This window comes from Orbicella franksi, chromosome 9 (genome assembly GCF_964199315.1).
Source record: "Orbicella franksi chromosome 9, jaOrbFran1.1, whole genome shotgun sequence".
NCBI lineage: Eukaryota > Metazoa > Cnidaria > Anthozoa > Scleractinia > Merulinidae > Orbicella > Orbicella franksi.
This window is the reverse complement of record NC_138153.1, coordinates 16570150-16589834: the sequence shown is the minus strand read 5'-3', so window position 1 is coordinate 16589834 and position 19685 is coordinate 16570150. Positions and strand designations below refer to the sequence as shown.

Genomic DNA, 19685 nt, shown 5'->3' with positions numbered 1-19685 from the left:
GGTGATTCCAGTTTGTCCACTCCATCAGCTTCGTTGGCCTGCCAGAACTGAATTCCTGGAAACAGAAATGAAAAAGTCCAAGATCAGCAAATGCTCAAGCGTTAAAAAATAATGCACGTTGTAAAAGCTTCAGTCGACTCGAATACAATACAAATACCAGCGAGTCTACAAATTAAACGGGCAAAGCAAAAATCTTACAGTTCAGTTATGGTACAACATGTACGAACATTCCAAAAGCAAGTAAACTAAACGAAACAAGGAAAAACTTTGCAGAACAATAACGAAATGTTACCTCCAAAACCTAACGCCGAACCTTAAGAAATCTAAATGGCCCAGTGCAATTTCATGATGAGGTTAAATTTTAGCGCGCGTTTTTTTTTCTTTGAACAGGTAAATGATTTCTCATCTCCATTTGTCTCTCGTCTTGGCTTCAGCGTTTGGTCAGGCAAATTTGACCACTAAACATCCGAAATTTCAGTTAAATATTACGGAGCATTAGCTTTTGCAGGAGTATCATTCAAATTGGCCGCTCTTGAAATATTACAAACGTGGAATTGAAGATACCGCTTTGCTGTCCTGTTTCAAGATGCGACGCTCAAAGCAAACAGCCATTGCACGTGTTCACTCGCATGGGTAACATTTTGATACTGGAGTGGCTTTCGAAATAAAACAAAGCGACTGTTTTCCAAAAGAATCGCTTACCTTCAGTTGGAATCGAATGATGACTTCTCTCCTAGCATAACGTCCTTCCAGCATTAAGCATCTTCTTCCTTCAGGAGTACAATTGGCCCTTGGCCGGACGACACGTCTTCACTCATCAACAAACAGTTTAAAATGTGCAAAACTCTTCGATTGCTATGAATATGGATTAGAAACTCACGCCAATCGCTGACAAACACGGCCCAAATCCGACGCGGAAATTTGTTTGCACACTTTTTCTGCCAGCGAATCAGGAACCGCGAAAAAAGAAAAAAGAAAGAAAATCGTGCGTTTGTTTATGCAAGTGACAAGGATATTTTTTGTGAGCATTCCATCTTGTTTTGCTTACCATGTTGTTACTAATAAATTAAACTATTCTTTAAAATCTTAGTATTTGGAAAAGTTAGCAAAAATCATGCAAAAAAAGACGAAAAAAACAAAAAACAAAAGTGCGTCTGAAAGAGAAATGTGTTTGAAAGCAGAAAAAAATATATATATTACAGGAATATCACGTAAATCATGTTTGAAATGAAGTACAGCAGGGGCGCGTTGTTCGAAAGCCGTTTAACGCTAATCCTGGATTAAAAGTTAACCGAAGTATTAATTTTTCTTGTATAAAAATGCTTTCACTGCCTACGTTTTGTGTAGTTTGAGATTATTCAATTAACTCAGGAGGCCAAACAATATAAACAGAAAACCTCACCGCAAAGCTAAAAAAACTCAAATCTAAATTCTCGCTCCTCCTGGGTTAACTAATTGATCAGGCTTTGAACAACCCGGACCAGGATTTCAAGCTGTAGAATATTGATTAGGAACTGGTCAAAAAGGTGAGGGGGTGGGGGGGGGGGGGGGGTGGGGTGGAGGCGCCGTAGCAAAGAGGAGGTAAATCATCAGTTTTGAGCCCTTAGCAACTGAGGGGTGGGTCGTTCAATTATCAGGTATCATAGTCTTTTGTAGCCACCCATAGCGTTGGTTCATCCTATTTTATAACAGGAACTGAAAGTAATTAATATTAATAATCAAAGTCTAGAGACGACTGCAACAGTTTAACACACATTTACTCGGATATTGTGCGTTTTCCTGTCACCTCGTTGGCCTAGAAAATAGCCGCGTTTTCGTTCGCTTGAGTAGCTTTGATATCACAATGACTTAGTAATCACGTTGAAATCTATAATGATAAGACATCGGTTAAATATAACGTTCCGTTCAATTCTAGCCTCTTCCAGGGGTTCAGTTAAAGGGGACGCAGCGCGAAAAACAGCGCGCGAGAAAACAAAAAAAAGCGCGGAAGAGGCTAGTTCTACGGTTTAGTCTATGGACTTGAAAGTGCTCAGGAATTTTTTCTTCGTATTGTACATTCAATGTGTAGAAAAATGCAAGATTTGCAGGTCCAGGAAGGGACAACCTTATGTGAGGAAAGAGTTGAAAATCGATACTCAATAGCTAAAAACCGGTGAAGACGCCTTAGGATTTCGCTTGAAAATATTATTCTTATAGAGTGTTAAAGCGAGAAAAAATGAACTAGGAGAATTCTTTCCGTTTCTCACTTTCCAGAATGACGTTCGTCTTGTTTACAGTATATTGAAAGGTTGCTTTGTCAAATAAGTGTATGCTATAGCCTGTTGCCGTGCAAATTCGCAATTAGCCAATCAGAAGCCGTGTCTACTACCTGATATCCTAAGATATCAAGTCACTGACCTGATATGGCTACAGTATGCTTACTTCTGGGTCGAATTTGGGTAAAGCAAATACCTAATCGTACTATTTTGGTATGCTTCAGAGGCATATCAGGCACGTTGGGTCGACTCGCCGTGGATATTTTGGCTCAACTACGTCTTGCCAAAATACGAACCATGGCTCGACCACACTCGCCTGATATGCCACCGAAGCGTACCAAAAAGGTACGATTAGGTATAAAAACTCTGTTTCAAACAATCTTTATAAAAGATGGTCCTCCGGAGAAATGGTGGCCGAGGGAGATGGAACACCGAAACTCCAGAGCGGCGACTCGCGCGGGGCGGGGTCGGACGACATCGAGACGACAAGGGAAACTTAGGGGGTATGATGCGATGCATGTATTTCATCTATCTATGAGAGCATACGTCTGAGTAAAGAGAAGATCTTATAGCTTAAAGAATATAGTGATTAAAGTTGGAAACAGAAGTCCAGAGGAACAGGAGACCGAGACCGCGTCCACACAGCGCTGGAGAATTTTGAAAAAGGCATTTTCGCTCTGAAAACGCGTCGAATGTTTTCCGTCCACACTACGCCGGAAGAATTTGAAAACGCAACAATCACCGCTCATTTTGGATTTAAGTTTGAAGGAAACTCGGGCAGGGCCGGAAGTCACGTGATTATCGTGACCTCATTGTTTTCGAAAAGCTCCGTTTTCAAAATGTTTTCCGTCCACACTGAAACGCCAATCCATTGCTTTCAAATTTCTCCGGTTTGAAGAGTGTTTTCCAAAAGCGTCATTTTCGTGACGGATTAGTGTGGACGGTAGACAAAACCGAGGAAAAGAAGCTGCGTTTTTAACGCCTTAACGTTATTACTTCAAGCAGATTCACTATTCATTTCCAGATTTAGGTATGATCTCCTGAATCCACTTGCATAATGGACTCAGTGGCTTCATAATCTATTTTCTTGTTTTAAAAAATAAGCGCAATCAAGAATGCGGATTTTCATTTTACCACAGAAACGCACCCAAATAAATAAACAAGAGAAATCACACAAGTTTCGTTCGTAATTATGTTCAATGTATATTTCAACCATATCTATCGATACATTCTGGAGCTTTTAAGCTCATAAGATCTGATAGCAAATAAATAGATTGTAATTACACCTGGCGCAACAGCCACGACTGTTCAAAGAGAAAGAAACATTCAAATTAGTTCTTTGCAGCTGCGGCCTCGTATTTACCCTCACATTTGACTGCTACAGTCAAAATTCTAGTGCCCTGCCTCGTTGCTAGAACACGTTGCCAGGTGGAATTTCAACTACAAGGTAAATCCTAGGAAATTAGGCATCTATTAGGTCTTGCTAAAAGCGTTTTCACTTGAGAGACGAAAGTAATTTTTACTTTGCCGAGTACTGTGATTGGTTCAAAAGGTTCGTGAAACCTGCTTAACCAATCAGAGCAAACATGCTGTTCTTTCAACCAATCACATCGAAAACCCAGTGAATAGTTTGCACACATTTTCCCGCGCTTGGCACCGTTTTCATGTGTTCCCACACGCGCTTGGCTCTAGCTTGTTAAGTGTTTTCCCGCGCTTGACTCTAGCTTGTTAAGGCTCTGGCCAGCTCTGGCCTACGCTCGGCTCTGGCCAGTTAAATGTTTTCCCGTGCATCTTGAGCGGTTTCCAACTGAGTGTCGCAAAACCAAAACCACGGTAATCACTTTTGGCTACAAAGGACGCAGACAATGCAATGAACCAATTCATTAAAACTCGAAGTAATTAGCTGTAGCTGTCAGGAAGCGCGGGAAAACGTGTGCGAGCGATTCACGATTGGTTGTCGTTTTACTTCTGATTGGATGAAGAAGTGGCGCGAGTTTCTTTATATACCAATCATGTAGCGTAGTCATGTAACCCAATTATGTTCGACACTCAAGTGAAAATAGCTCTAATAGCAACAATTACTTAGGCTGTTTTACACACAGTATAAGTTAGGTAACAGTCTTGGTACAACTGACGATTGACTGCCTTAACTGGGCTTAAGAATTCTTAATTTACTTCAAAGCCTCAAAAGTTAACCACCACAGAACGAAATAACTCGTTGAGTAAGCTTAAAGGAGCTACCGTATTGCACTGACTGTGTAATATTGAGAAAACTTCCTTTTGCGCAAAATTTATACCTCGAAATTAAGGCAATACACAAACTAATATTTTCCTAAAGAAGGAATTATAGTTAACAGACAGTAAAAAAATTAGCCGAAAAAGTTAGGCCTAAAAATTTCAAGTTGTACCGACTGATACAGCTCCATCAAACTTCACAACAAAGTAACGATAATGAATTTAAAAAATAAAAAATAAAAACACAAATTCTCTATATGATTACAGGTAAAAAGTACTTTCTTGTCAGCTCCTTACCAACGTAAAATTAATAAAATAAGAAACAGATTTAAAAGCACTTGATTATCTCAAAAAGCCTGCTCATACAACGCTCTCCAGTAAACTTAAAAAATTTCATTCACAATTCTTGCTTTCAATTCACACCAGCAACCAACTCGTTCCGCGAGTACACAAAAGCTGTTTCTGATTGTATTTTGAGTTTGCTATACGTTAATTGACGTTCTGTCACTACGTCCAATTACACCACGTGGTACATTTTCAAAGTGATTCGTTAATTTTTCACAACACTCGTAAACCGCACAACAATATCGCTATGTCTCAATGTTCATTCTATCTAAAATTAACAGGGAGGACCCGTTTCTGATATCGTTTTAACTGCTAAAATATCCCAGCTAAAAGCCTAACGTACATCTCATTTGCCTGTCGTAAGACGATGACGTTGAAAGCAAAACGAGGCTATTGCCAAAGCGAGGCCGTCGAGGATTCTCGAATTGATGGAGTTCGTAGAAGCTATATTTCACACGCAAGTTTCGCTTTTCAGATTCTCTTGCTGACTATTTTTAGTTTCCACGTAAGTTGGTTTCAGTTTCGGCGTGTAAGTGCGGAATTTTGGCACTTTGTGTTCGTTTGCGCCTGCTGACGTTTTTGGCCTGGGACGGCGCTGTGGTAACAACGGCTCCTCAGCACTTTCAGAGACGGGCGAACCGCCGGCCTCAACCTGAAATCGAGTCATAAGTGGAACCCAAGGGGAGTCCCCTTGATCATCAATTGAGTTGTCTTCGATGGACGGTGGAGGGGGTGGGAAGTCGTTTGAATCACGACTGAATCGTTTCAAGTCTTTCCCCTCGTTCGTTGTTTCCGGAATCAACCGATCCGAAGGAAGTGCAAAAGGCTCGGGTTCGTTATCCGAGTCAACTCGCGGGCGCTCGTGAGTCTTTTTAAGAAATTTTGGCGGATGTTCGATAGTGATGATATCCGTCGAAGAGTGAGGTCGCGCCAGATGACTGGGCTCTGGGAGCGAATACTGTCGGGCTGACAGAGAGAGTCTGGGTCTAGATTTCTCGCGACCGAAATCAACGGAAGCTGACTGCGAAATTGGCGATCCACGCGAACCGGAACTGCTGGTGCTACTTCCGGAAGCGCTGTTGCTTCTCTTGACGGCTACAGCAGACTTGACAGGTCCATTCCTGTTCAGCGTTAACACAATAGGCACAGGGCGACCAACGTCTTCACTGTCTTCAGTGTCGAAAAACAACGAATTCTTGGAAGGTTTGCATTCCTGAACGGGTTCAATTGTCTGTAAAGGTTGGAGGCTTTCGCATGTGCACTCCATTGCTGTTGAAGTATTTGGTTTCTTCAATGATGTAGCCGATTCAGCCGGCTGAACAGGGAAAATGTCGTTTTCAAGGTCTGAGCGTTCGCGCTGATCTTCTGATTCACTAAACGTGATCAAATCAGCGCCGCATGGGGGAGGGGCAGGGAGCTCGTCGTCGTTATCGTCATCGTCATTAAACACTGCCGGGATCTCAGGCTGAGGAGGGAGATTAATGTCATCCTCAAGAGAAATAAGAACATTATCTCTCTTAGTTTTAATCAGATTCAAACCCGCATCAGTTGCCTCGACTTCTGCTTCTTCGTCGTCAAAAGCCTCGTCAATTCTCTTTACGTTCTCCTCTTTTTCGAGTTCTGTCTCTACCGTGTCGACAGTTTCACCGTTATTGTCTTCCTCCTCGCTCTCCGGCGCCGAAGGAGGCTGTAACACTATATCCGGGGCTTTCGACGAAGGAGACTCTTGCGGAACCTGTTCCGCTGAATCTGCGCTGCTCCTGCCAGGTGCAGTCAGCGGATTGACGTGATCCCACCCGCCTGAAAAGTAAAACGAGAAAAACAAATAGTATTATAGCAAAAGAACCAAACAATGCCTGATAGTACCCCGAAAGGCCAGTAAAGCATGCAGTTATTGTGCTGACAGAGAAAGCTTTTTCTGTTCTTCGATTTAACAGCCGCACTCGTAGTTTTTCCGATCCGGTGAAGTTGAAACAAAATGCCGTTTTAAGTATTAGGTCGCAGAATTCCGAGGAGTTTTCGAGGCGCTTTCAAGGCGTTTCGGAAGTCTTTTGTCCAATCAGATAGTCTCTTAAAGAGACGCAAAGCCAACTTGTTCTTACAAAGATGTGACGTCATTTTACACATTATTCACGTCATCTCAACACAGAAATTAAGAGTCTTTTCACAAAGTTGGGACGCCATATAACATAGCACTTTTGAATTTTGCACGTGGAGTCAAGTCTTACAGACGTGACGTCATCATAAATGCTTAAGTCGTCGTCTTAAAAGCTTATGACGTCATGCTGACGTCATTTCGTGAGAAAGTGAGGGCTATTCCTTATTGGACAATCGGAAAATCTTGCCAAGATGCCACAACGATTCACCTAAAACGACATAGATACATGTTTTCCTAACCTGGGATCAAACTAGTATCATCGACATTTCATTTCAACCCAAGACCATTTTAACTTAACAGAGAACCAAATCGGAGCAAAACCAAACACATGGCAAGACGGACGCCTTCAGAAATACCGACCGGCCGCTAACCATCCGTGTGTTTGGAAATAGAGCTTAAGACAGCACGCATGCATAGCTCTAACCTGAAGATGTCTTGAGAAGCTGGCAATTCATCTCTCCTGGACTACCGCATCTGCTATTCAAGTGACTGGAAGAAATGATTGAGGAGTTCAGATGAATACACCGGGAGACCCGTGTGAATAGCCACAAATAAACCACATGACTGGAATGTACACAAATGAAGGTGAAACGTACGAGAAAGACAACATACACAAAGGCCACAAACGAGTGGGACTCAAACGAGAGGTGCGCGCGCAGAAGCCTGGTTGTTTCCGGTAAGAGTAAGAGTCTGGGAGCATGCAAATAACCCAAAAGTGGTCCAGTACGCAATGGCTGAAGGGATGCTTCTTTTTCCCTACGCGGACGCAAATGACAAAGAAATAACGCAGTCTACCACAATATACACAACACAAGCTGCGTCAACTGAAAAGTCTAAGTTATTTTTAAAGGGCAAATCGTGCAGTAAGCCAGATCCCACATGGTGCAAATTTAGCACGAATTCTTTTATATTCCGAAGTGATAAAAATCCAGTAATTTCTCATTACAAAAGCAACACGCTGTCAAGCAGACAGGTGCTGAGAATAAAGAAACTCATCAGCTGTAACATAAGTTACGACTTCCACGCGATCAGAGCTCTGTTTTCATCAGTTCCTAGATTTCACGTCTTTGCTATTTTGCTGGTGAACTTTTCTACCCCGTAAACCCATGAAATTATGTAGCATTTTCGGATGACACACAACTACTCCGTGTTTTTTGTTGATAAACGAAAACATAAAGAGAAATGACACGCTAACAGAAAGTCACATACCAAGCCGTGCATTCCTGAGCAGGATTTCTGGCCGCTAGTACCCATGCGCGGAACAACTGCCAATCACCGAACGTCATGCCCATGATGTGTCCTAGTTCGTTCAAGTCGCACGTTGCCAGTACTTTGCCGTTAATGTTATTTCCTGTTATCACGGTCTGATAAGTGGATATCTGTTTCTGATCCAGGCCTTCCAGCTCCGCAATCTGAGAAGCAAGCGATACAGATAAAATTAAACGCGTTGGTTCAATTGGTTCAACAGCGTTCAGTTGAAAGATTAATCTACAGTAGAACGTGCTACCAAACGTAATACATAAACTAATCAACTAAACTAAAGTATTCGTGAACTATACAAGGAAGGCTACAAAGGTTAAGTGTCCAACACCACCAGAGCTTGACGCTGTTTTCGTGATTTAAAGGGGCTACATGAAAGTTTTTGCATCTTGAAAAGTTTAGCCAAACTTTTTAAGGTTAGACGCTTGTAATTTCGTGTTAATCTTCCCTACCCTTAACCATCCTTGTTTCCTTGTGGTTTATTAGTATCTCTTTGGTGCTTTTTTCAAGTTTCCTTCAATTGAAAGGTAATTTTTGTAGATGGCCAAAATAACTCGAAATACCATGACTGAGCTCCTTTAAGCGTAGAGGAGTATCTCCACTCCCCTAGATGTACTGGTGTATGAGGAAATTTCTACCACTTTGAAAGCAATTATTTGGAATTTTTCCTCTTAGATTTGTGCCAGTTACTAACCTGTTTACAAACATCTTCGATTGATAGCATAGGTAAGCTTGCTTGCTTGTCAGATCTTGCTGAGCAACCAACCTGGAGACAGAAGGGAAAGAAGCTTTAGCCTAAGGGTTTTTAAGATAAGTGTCGTTTCGTCCAGTCCCTGGAAATTGAAGCTGCAACGTAACTTCTTTCATTACACCAACTACATCAAGACCATGTCTGTACATGCAGTTGATGATCATCTGTACGTTCGTCTGCCTGAGATGCAATGTATTCACGATATCGAGAAATTAGCACTGTTGAGTTACTCCCCTACACGTAACAAGGATCCTATTGCAATTTCTCTTGACTGCAAATATAGAGTCTGAGACGTCCAATAAAGATTGTTGGCTCAAATGACGACGCTTATTAGAGACAGGTGCTTATATTTCACGAAAAGATTTGAAGTGCCCAAAAGTAAAAACCGGGAAGCTGAGGAAATCTTCCCTTACGATTCCAAATTAAATTAAATGTAACTTAACTTAAACGTAAAAGGGAATGTTGGCGACGCTTATTTGATACATGGTGCTAATATGAGCCATTAATCGACGTTTATTTCACCAGGAGTTCGTCAAAGCACACGTCTCACCTGAAGATGAGGGTTTCCTTTGCCTACACTTCCAGTATCTGATTTATTACCAGTCACAGCCACTCCTGACTGTAAGCACTCCACCATCTGCCTGCGCAATGATGGATCAAGATGAACGGTACACGGCAAGAAGCGCCGCACGTCAGACGTGCTAAGAAGCGGGTGGTGACTTGCCAGGAAGGTTTCAAAATACACAGGGTCTCCATCCACCGCGCAGTCCACTTCATTAATGACCGGCATGACGGACAACGTCGCTTCGTAAAGATCTTTCAACGACACGTTTTCTAGTAGACGGGTGTTGCTGTCTTCGATGAGAAGAACAAGCCATGAGGTCTTGTACGGCCAGCCGTCCACTACGCTGACCCAGGCGGCGAGCCGCTTCCAGGAGTACTCGATACCACGCGCTCGGAGGAGCCGACATGTCAAGGAGACGATATTCATCAGTCTCTTCACACCCAACGGGTTCACAGTCTCGTTATCAGCTAGTACCTGCGCAAGGTCGGTAGAGATGCGCCGGCGTTCTTCAAGTTCCAGCTCTCTGTCAAGGAGCTTCTGGTGATCCAGACATCGCTCCTCCTCATGAGAAGGCTCGTACAACATCGAATGATGCAGCTCCAACTCGGGATGTACCCGACTCGGGACCCCACCGTTACAGTTGTGCAAGTCCCGGGACAGTCTCTGTGCCTGGGGAAGGCAATTGTCACCGTTGTATTCCAGCATTTCGCCGTCCCATTCTAAATCGTCCACCGCCACGCTCGAACGTTCGGCCAGAGCTGGGTTGTCAGATTGCAGTTCACCTCGCAGGTCTTCTAGCAGGGTGACGACCCCTGCAGGAAGCACGCCCGTGTAGTTTGACTTCGGCTCTGGAAGGTAGAACGGCAGCTGAACGATGCTCTTCAAGTAATCCGAAGCGCTGATGTGTGACTCGCGCAGTATACTGCTGAAGCTTTGGTCGATCGCTCGGATTATCACTCGAGGATCCAACGCCATCAATATTATAAAGGGCGCCTCTGGGTCGGTGAAAAGTAGATTGACCGAGTCAAGAAGCTGCAGCACTTTGGACTGTTCAGAATTATCCAGCCCATCAATCATGATCACAACTCTTGTCTGATGTCTTGTGAATCCGTCGACACAATTTACCAAGTCAGTTAAGAGCTCTACTTCCTGTTTAAGAGCGTGAATGAATCCCTCTTCCTTCAACCCCAGCTGCGTGGCTACGACTGAAATTCGCTTTTTCTGCGAGAAAACCAACGAGTACAAGATTGAGCATAACGTGGGAAGGTGGACTAGTACGGCCACCCCGACAATCGAGGCAGACGCAATTTCTATGCCTGTTATAACAGAGCCACCGCCCGCCCCGTAAACTTTAAAAAACACAATACCGATCATTCCAAGCGCGAGAATCACCAGGAAGATGGTGAACGTCGGCACGCAACAACAACATCGTTTCCAGCGCGCCTCTGTCATCGACGACTCGTCGTAATCGGAAGGCTGGGACCGAAATACTCTGTACAACCTGGTCACGAAAAATCCGAACTCTTTCTCGACGACGTCACACAGAGTTTCGATCATTCCGACCAACGACGCAGCTTCGCTTCCGCTGCAAGTTAATTTACTGAAGTCCGTGAACAGGAAGCGAACTGGCGAATTTGGCTTCGTGGCGCTGGGGCACGGAGGAATACAAAACACAAGCTGACACAAGAGTTTCACAGTGGCCACTGCCTTAGTTACGTATCCGCCGATTCCACAAGATGGTTCGCCACGATTGTAGCGTCTGTCCGCCACATAAGCGCACAGAAATAGAAGATAACACGCTAAGAAGATTCCTACGCCGACAGCGACTCCTGCAGCGAGGTTTACAGTCGCCGAGAGAAGGACGCCAATCACTGCACAGAAGATCAGGAGAAGAACAAATATGAAGCGAGAAAAGTGAAACATAGGGCGAAGATCTTGATGAGCAAACTCGCGCATTTCGTCTGAAACAAAGAAATCAAATGATAAACGTCGAATTTATCGTTAAAACACCGTATAATAGTTTTTTGGCTTATGGTGTCCGCAGCAGAAAGGAACGAGATAGGAGTATTGGCACCCCCCCTCCCCCCTCCCCCCCCTCTTCTACTACAGGCCAGGTTACCTAGCATTTGCAGGTACTTTGAGAACAAGGCTTTTGCCCAAGAACACAACACAACGACCCTGGTGGAAATAAGAGTTAAGCGTGCCAAGCGTTTAGCTATCACACTCCCATTAGAGAGAGAGGTAATCAAACTACTAAGATGACCGAGGAGGGAGAAAAACAAAAACAAAGACTTATTATAATCACCAATACCGGTATACTTGACCATCGCTAATGGAGGGGAATGGTTATGAAACCCGACAAAGTTCTTTGTTGTATGTTTTTGTTCGCTTTTTTGGCCTTGACCGCGCACAAAACACAATAGTTGTTTACTCCGTACTGAGGAACTAACCAATAGAAACGTGTTGGTTTCGTAATTCATGCATAGTGTACGAACGCAAAACAAAAGATTGTGCGCGGTCGTGGACCTTCCAACATAAATCTTGGCATCTTTGTTTGCTCCTTTGATGTTTGCCGGGCTTCATAACCAGTCCCCTCTATTAACTATGACTTGACATGTGACAACAATATTGGGACGAAGTTAATAACTGACGAAATGCCCCAAAACACTTAAAAGTAAAGAATTGTGAACCGAGGTTGAGTTCATACCTTGCAGTCTTCGCAATACAAAGGACTTCCCACTTCCCCAGCGCGCATACATTCCGACAGTCAGCGGCATGGTGAGCGAAGGCTCACATAGCACATCCGCGAGGGCACTGGTGTAGACTTCGTAACCCATTACTTCTTCACTACACTTCTTTCCAGTAGTAAATAAACCTGTAAACAACATATAACCTCGACATATCAATCCTCCCAACTGAGTACCATACACATCGGCCAATAATTGACTGCATCCTTGAGTTAACAAGCAACACGAACCTGAAACTTTCTCCACAGGGAGAATATTGTTGTTGCAAGTTATTTTTGAGCAAATTATCTTACAATCAAAACAAAGGTGTTTAGGCCGGATTGGGACGGTTTATATTAAGAAAAGATGTTGCGTCTCAGAAAGTTAAGTACTTACAAGAACTCTTCTGAATACAATTCAATTCAATTTAGTTCTTTTATATACCACATTGGTAAAACGTTCTAAGCAACCACATGACGCACAGGAAGGTGGAGGGTGGGGGAGCGGACGGAAGTTGTATCGTAAGGATATTTTCGTCTGAGATAATGAGGGCTTACTTTAGTTAACTAAGACTAGTCTTCCTTGTTTCCTCAAGATATTATCCTGAGAGATAATTTTTCAGTTCAACAAATCAAATTCTACATTTCGTTTTCTCCTTTCGTCATAAGAACCACTTCAGGAAAGAAATACACTGCTAGAATTTAGTTTACACATGCTGCGTACATTTCTTAAATGACTCAACACAAGAAATAAAACAGATTATTTTAAACTTGAAGTTAGTTCATTGTCTTCATTGCGTTACCTGCTTCACTGCCTACACCACTAATCCGACTGAAGTCTTACCAGTTCCGAAGATTTGAGTCAGTAAACTGTGTTTGTGTTGTCGATCGATGTTGTACGGAGTCTCTCCGGCTTTATTCGGACGATAAAGAAGGCGGGCGTCTTTGGGGTTCCTCAACAGAAGCTCGCAAATTCGTCGGTATCTGCCTCGTACAGCGACATGGACCGCGGTATCTCCTCGCTGGCGAGAAATAATCCCAAGTCGAGAGTGTCAAGTGTCGAGTAAAAGATATACGTTCAGGAAATGTTTTTGTTATTATAAATAAATTCTGTCTTGCGAAAGTGAAGGTCGCAAAGGTTAACACCTGGTCTGAACACTCCAATTATTAGCCGTTGCTGCTGGGCTCGTACTTGCTGTTAAGGATGCCCGCTGGGGCTAAAAAATATCAGTCTCCTTCAGCTGCAAATTCTACAAGACATGCATCGATAGCAGTAAGAAAAAAAACAACTTACCTTATCTGCAACGGAAACACTGGCGCCCTTTTCAAGTAGGAGAGAGACGATGGCCGTGTGCTTTTTCTGTGTTGCTCGAATAAGAGGAGTTTCTCCGTCCTACGATGAAAACGTTAAGTTATAAAGGTGGGCGACGGTTAATACTGAACACATGGCATAATTTTTAGAAATTAATGTAACAATATCCGCTATTTAAACAAAAACATGTGTTACTTTAAAAAAGCCTAATTGCAGGGAACGAAAACATATTGTAACATGAGTATATAAAATTTCTCAATTTTGCAGAAACGTTATCCGGCGAAACGTATTTTCCATATAGAGAAACATTCGTTAACGCGAAGAGAAGATTTCTTTGAGATAAGTAAAGTGGGTATTATGTATACAGAAGGCCGCCATTTTGAATTCCTCCACTGGATGACGCAAACATACCTTGTTTTGAGTCTCTGTGTTGGCACCAGCATCTAACAGTTCCTTTACAATTAAAACGTGGCCTTTCTCCACTGCGTGAAACAAGGCTGTCTTCCTATCCTGCGATAAGAAAAATAAATGACGATTTATTTACGTGTACACCATTATACGAGAACAAAAGCATTGCGAACAAGGCGTCCACTTGTTTGTAGATAATATCTCAAAAAATAGGCCGTTTTAAAGCGTTGTGCAGGCCAGCGAAGTCTCAACATTGTTATTTACCATGCCCAAAACGCAGGAAGAGAGCAACTCCACTGCGGCAGCTGAATGTGTTAAACCCTTAACAAGTCTCTAAGCTGTCTTGACCGATTTCTGTTACAACTGATTGCGCGTGTAACGCGAGTTTCACACTTCAAAATCAATGCTTGCTCAAAAAGCACAAGCACGCAAACTATTGTATTATGGTGTGTTATCAATGTCTTCAGCCCTCTATCAGTCAAACACTGTCACAACAATCCCTGATTATCAGATATTTCAATTAAAAATCCTTGCTCTCTCTCATTGTCTAAATAGGTTTCCATTTCGCGACAACGTCAATGTTTGGAAATGATATTACAGAAGCTTGGTTTTAATAACAGGCCTCACCAATGATTTGCGAGGAAGGGGTCGCTTCGTGGCCGTCTTAACAATCACAGCGAGCGGTATGTGAATACTTTAGATAAAAAACGCCATCTTGACATCGCACTAACCAAAACACATGCTCGTGCTTGCGAGCTTTCGGGCAGATAAAGTAACAGACAGAGTTGTCGAAAGTTTGCCGACAGCAAAATTTATCAACTTACTAAAATCAAACCACCTGTAGCTTATGTCAAAACAAAACTAAACAGAAAATTACTGACGACGAAAGTGAATATACTCGTCCCTGAACGCCCCTTTTATTGTCAAATGATTGATTAGACGGTAAAAATAAACGAAGCCTTCAAACTCACACAAGATTGATCCTAATTGTTAGCTAAAGCTTTCCACGAATAAGCAATTTTTCCCTACTGAAAGCAATTATTCCGAACTTAAAAGTCACGCAGCTTTTAAGTATTTTTCTAGCTTCGATGGAGAATAGATGGGAGTTCAAAACGTCAGTTTTAATTATTACCTAGTGAGTGACTGTGACATAAATCAACATCGCTATGCCAACATTCTTTTTTGCCGTCACGACATTTCTACTTCAGACAGTATCGAAATTGTTCGGCTACATGAATATTTGAAGAATCTGGCTTTACTTGAAGAATCCGTTCTAATCAAATTTGTTACAATCATGGAGGTGTAAAGTTGGCATTGTTCACTGCTGTTTCGACGCCATGTTGGCCAAAGAGAGATTCATATACCGGGCAGCATAATTCACGCACCCCAGCGTCCTGTAAGGTAAGACTAAAATCGACTCAACATGAAAAGAAGACGAATAGAAATGACTCAAGAACCTAGAAATTCTTCAGGAATAGCTTCAAGGAGCTTTAGCACTGGGTGCCTTACTCCAAATTTTAACAAACTGGTAAATGTTAAATCCTGTGTTAAAACTTCGATTGGCTTTCTCTTTCACGGACATCGTTTCAAAATGGATTTCAACCCGAAAAGGAACATCAAAAGCTATGTAGTAAACACTGACACAAAGTTCTTTCAACTGTTTCCTCGACAGATGTGAAATCTGTAGCCGTAAGCGACGAACGAGAACACACTATCTCTCCCCCCGGAGACATGCAAAAATATTTTAAAAGCATACATGGCAACCGCAGACTGACCTTTACAGGCTTTTGCGTCGGAAAGCGATACTGGAAAGCGACCGACATGAAACAATCGTCAACGAAATAGCATTAGCTCCTGAATCACAGCAAGCCACAGCAGCTTAACACGAATTGAGCGTTTAATGACGATTAAACAGCACGAAACAAGTTTATGGCTAAGTTAAACATTAAGCAAACACATTCTATAGAAATCACACAATGATGTTTTCCAAATCCCCGGGAGGTTGAAATGAAATGTTTCAGTAAATAAATGTTAGTTCTGTTTCTTTCCTTTTGTTCGAAAGCGAAGATGCCGGCAACAAAATCGGCATAATCTGTATTGGCTAAACCGACTTCAATGCAGCGAAGGATTTAAGAAGAAATGCCACAGCATTTGTATCAGAATGGCTTAACGTGTACTGAGAGAACTTACCACATCGGCAGCTTCTACATCTGCATATTTGCTTAGCAAAGTCCTCACCACTTCTAAATGGCCGTCCCTAGCTGCTGAAATAAGGACTGTCTCGCCTTCCTGAAAAGGAAATAACAACTCGCACATAACTAAAACAATAGCCTATCAAGAAGCAGAATTTATATACTTCGAGTTTTCTGGTTCCAGTTCATTTCATCTCTCACTAATTTCAATTCATTCATTCAGTTAAAAGGATTATTCATTTCTTTAAATAGAAATATTCAAATTCAATTTGAACAACTAAAAGATCACATTTTCTCTGTTCTTGAGAGAGAGCACGTACAGCACGTACGCCAAACTAACTGCAAGACAGGTCCACCTGTTTAAAGTAATTTTTACGGTGAAAACATGACTGAAACGTGAAATGGTTTTAACAAACTCACCATAAGACGAGAGATAAGTTTAGAATTTCGTATTTTCGTGCGGAAAATCGCACAAAATTACTTAAGTCGTCAACAGAAAGCTACAGAAATAAAACATTTAAGTCTGTTAGCGAAGAGTTGAGTCTCCACGTAACCAAATGTCTCTTCTGATTCTTATCAGTCGAGCTTTCCATTACCTTTGCAAAATTCGCCAGCTGCCTTTCGATAGAAACCCTTTCCTTCAATTTAGCGCTTTAAAAACTGTCCATTCCTTAAAATTCAAATTGTAAACGTGAACAGGAACAAGTGAATTTTGTAGCAGACACAATTTCATCACGGCACATTGACCTGTGAATTCAAGGCATCGTTACGGTTCAAGGATTCTTTTGAACAATTGAAACACGGGGTGGACATCTGGCACGCGATAAAATCAGTCCAATATTTGCTGCAACATTAATAAACAAAAGCTAACGAATTCACCAAATGCAAATGATGAACAAAGGAAGTTTGGAACGATCAAATAAAAGAAAACTGTAAAAACTTCAGATTTCAAACCAGTCCTGTTTTGCAAATGCCAGCGACCTCCCAAAAAGAAGCTGCATAAAATATGTTCGTGGTGACCTCTGGTGACAAGTTTTTAGCATTCTTTTTAGTTTTGTTAGATAACCAATGCTCTTTCCTTGTCAACTTTCGTACAAGGCGAGCGTCTTTGCTTCTACTCGGGTCTGAGACTAACAGAGCCTTAGACAAAGCCAGCGTTTTTCAGCACAAGCGTTGCTAAGCAACGATGTATCCAAGGCGACAAAATCTCGGATATTGTTCTAGAGGAACTTTAAACTAAACTGGCTAAAGAGAAAAGACAACACAACACACCACAGAGAGACTAAAATGTTTCGGCTATCACTAACTCCATCTGTCTAGGGAAAATTGTTCGCAATTTCGGCAAAAGGAACAGGGAATGTCTGCCCTAATCAGCTTTTTTTTTGTTCCAAACGTCATGAGTTACAGTTGATGAGCGGACAATTGATTACCGCCAACAATATTACTCAAGCTGCTCCAACATGGCTCTGTGGCACCCACCACATTTATACCACTGTGTCCGGTTGTTCAAAGAAACCAGGATTAACATGAATTTTGATTTCAGTTTTATCACTTTTCAGTCAGGTTTTCTGCTAAAACGTTTACTCCTCTAGTCTTGACCTAGACTAAACCGCTTTTAGCACCGAGAAACTTCAAGGAAAAAGAGAAGTAATGCTAAGACAACAACACACCTTATCTGGCAAGTTAAAGTAAGCTCCTCTTGCTAGAAGCCGTTGTACAATCTCTTCATGACCATGCTTTGCAGACCATGCCAGAGCAGAATTTCCTTCCTGTTAACAGTTTAATTCAATTGTTAGTTTCAAATGAAATTCAACCAATTAGCTAATTAATTCGAACTGAATCGATGGTTGTCCAAAATTGGGAAAGAACTGGAATCCGGAAAAAATTCCTCTGTCTGCAAAATTGAACTCTGGCGACCCAAGGCTTCCTTAATATTAGCCAGTAAATTCCCAAATTAGATAGCAAACAGTCTTCGGTAAATCGAAGCTAGTCAAATCAGTGATGGAAAATACAAAGCGCGCCTCTTTAGGAAAATCTCTGTTTACAATATTAGCCTCATTAGCACAAGCGTTCCAGTTTTCAATCTACGAGCGATCAATCAAAAGACGAAAGGAATTTTTAAAATCCATCCCGGTATGTTTCTGAGTAGCCTCTTTAGGCTCGTCACGCAATCTTGGGGGAGGAAGATCCGTGACGAGCCCAAAAAAAGTCTGCGTTGTAGTCTAATTTTTGGTGAGATAAAAGAAATAAATATCCTTTCTTAACTCTATACCTGATCTGTGACGTTGATGTGTGGTTCCCTTTCCAACAGACAATCCACCACTTCCGTGTAACCACCTTTAGCCGCCATTATCAACGGAGTCCAACCTCGCTATAAGAACGTACCAGAGCTTGTTAGAACCGTTTTCTGGCGTCTGTCGTAGGCTTAAAACCAAACGACGCTCAGTGCAGAACATGTCAGAGATAAGTTGACTTCTCAAACATACTTTGCTAGGCAATACTTATTTACTTTATCAATACAAGACACTTTTCTTCTGAATCTACAAATACTAACAGCAATACTGAATTTTAAACACCAAATAGACAATATTCAATTTAAACTACGATGCTAAAAAAGGTGGCATGTGACTGTGAAAATTACTTTATTGTGATTGGCTGAGGGCAGGTCACCTTTTAGTTTGCACTACAGTGTAAATTAACGCGCGCGCACTTGTAGTTTTCTCAGACATGCAATAAAATGAGTAAATGCTAATCGTATGAAAGCTTGAGCAATTCAAGGATTTACACTACTCTGTAAAAATTGAAAATTTGCTCAAATGGCTCGTGCAATTTTGAGAGAATTTTCAAATAAAACTCGTTGTGTATATCCTTAATTGCACGTGCATTTATACGATTACCTATACAATTTTTTTTTATTTGAGGCCGTGAGTACCCAATCGCTACAAAAGCGGAATTAAATAATACCATCTTTAGCAGTTTGATTGGTTACAATGAGCGCTGTTGACCATGGAACCATTCGGGAGTGCAGAGGAATTCTGGGCTACATGTAGTTAACCAATCAGAAGGCTAGGCGAAACCCTGCCGGAAATTCTGATCACTAATTGGCAAGCTCGGGGAGAACAGACTTGAGCCAAATAGCTTACATCTGATTGGCTAAGATCGCTCTGATTGGCAAGAACAAGTGGCAGAGGCTCGGACGTTTTAGGTGCAAACACATAAGCTAACAGACTTTAAGCATAAGTGACATGCGTGACAAGCTAACGCAAGACGTATTACGGTAGTTTCACTCACACTGCTTGCAGTATCAACGTTGGCGTGTTTTTCGAGAAGACTTTTACAAGTTCCTAAATGGCCTTTCCTGCAGGCCCAGACAAGGGCAGTAGTTCCATACTAAAATAAGAGAATTGAAGAAAAAAATTATTAGAACGGAAATCGTCTTTTCACTGCTCAAGCTTTTTTTTTTTTTTCACCAAGTAGAC

General features: G+C 41.9%; 1 protein-coding gene across 3 annotated transcripts in view; it reads right to left on the bottom strand.

The window, feature by feature from the left end:
* Positions 1-4005: 4005 nt before the first annotated feature.
* LOC145497070 (kinase D-interacting substrate of 220 kDa B-like) overlaps positions 4006-19685 on the bottom strand; it is a 36850-nt gene continuing 21170 nt past the window's right edge. For 2 of the 3 annotated variants that reach the window (XM_081476866.1, XM_081476867.1), the window contains 13 exons: positions 19498-19596; positions 18479-18577; positions 17877-17975; positions 16205-16303; positions 14018-14116; positions 13589-13687; positions 13139-13316; positions 12277-12444; positions 9555-11530; positions 8948-9019; positions 8203-8405; positions 7418-7482; positions 4006-6635 (listed from right to left, as the gene is read on the bottom strand). In XM_081476866.1, the coding sequence (XP_081332992.1) occupies positions 5287-6635; positions 7418-7482; positions 8203-8405; positions 8948-9019; positions 9555-11530; positions 12277-12444; positions 13139-13316; positions 13589-13687; positions 14018-14116; positions 16205-16303; positions 17877-17975; positions 18479-18577; positions 19498-19596 (4605 nt within the window). In that variant the 3' untranslated portion in view covers positions 4006-5286. The other variant, XM_081476868.1, reaches the window with a different exon arrangement.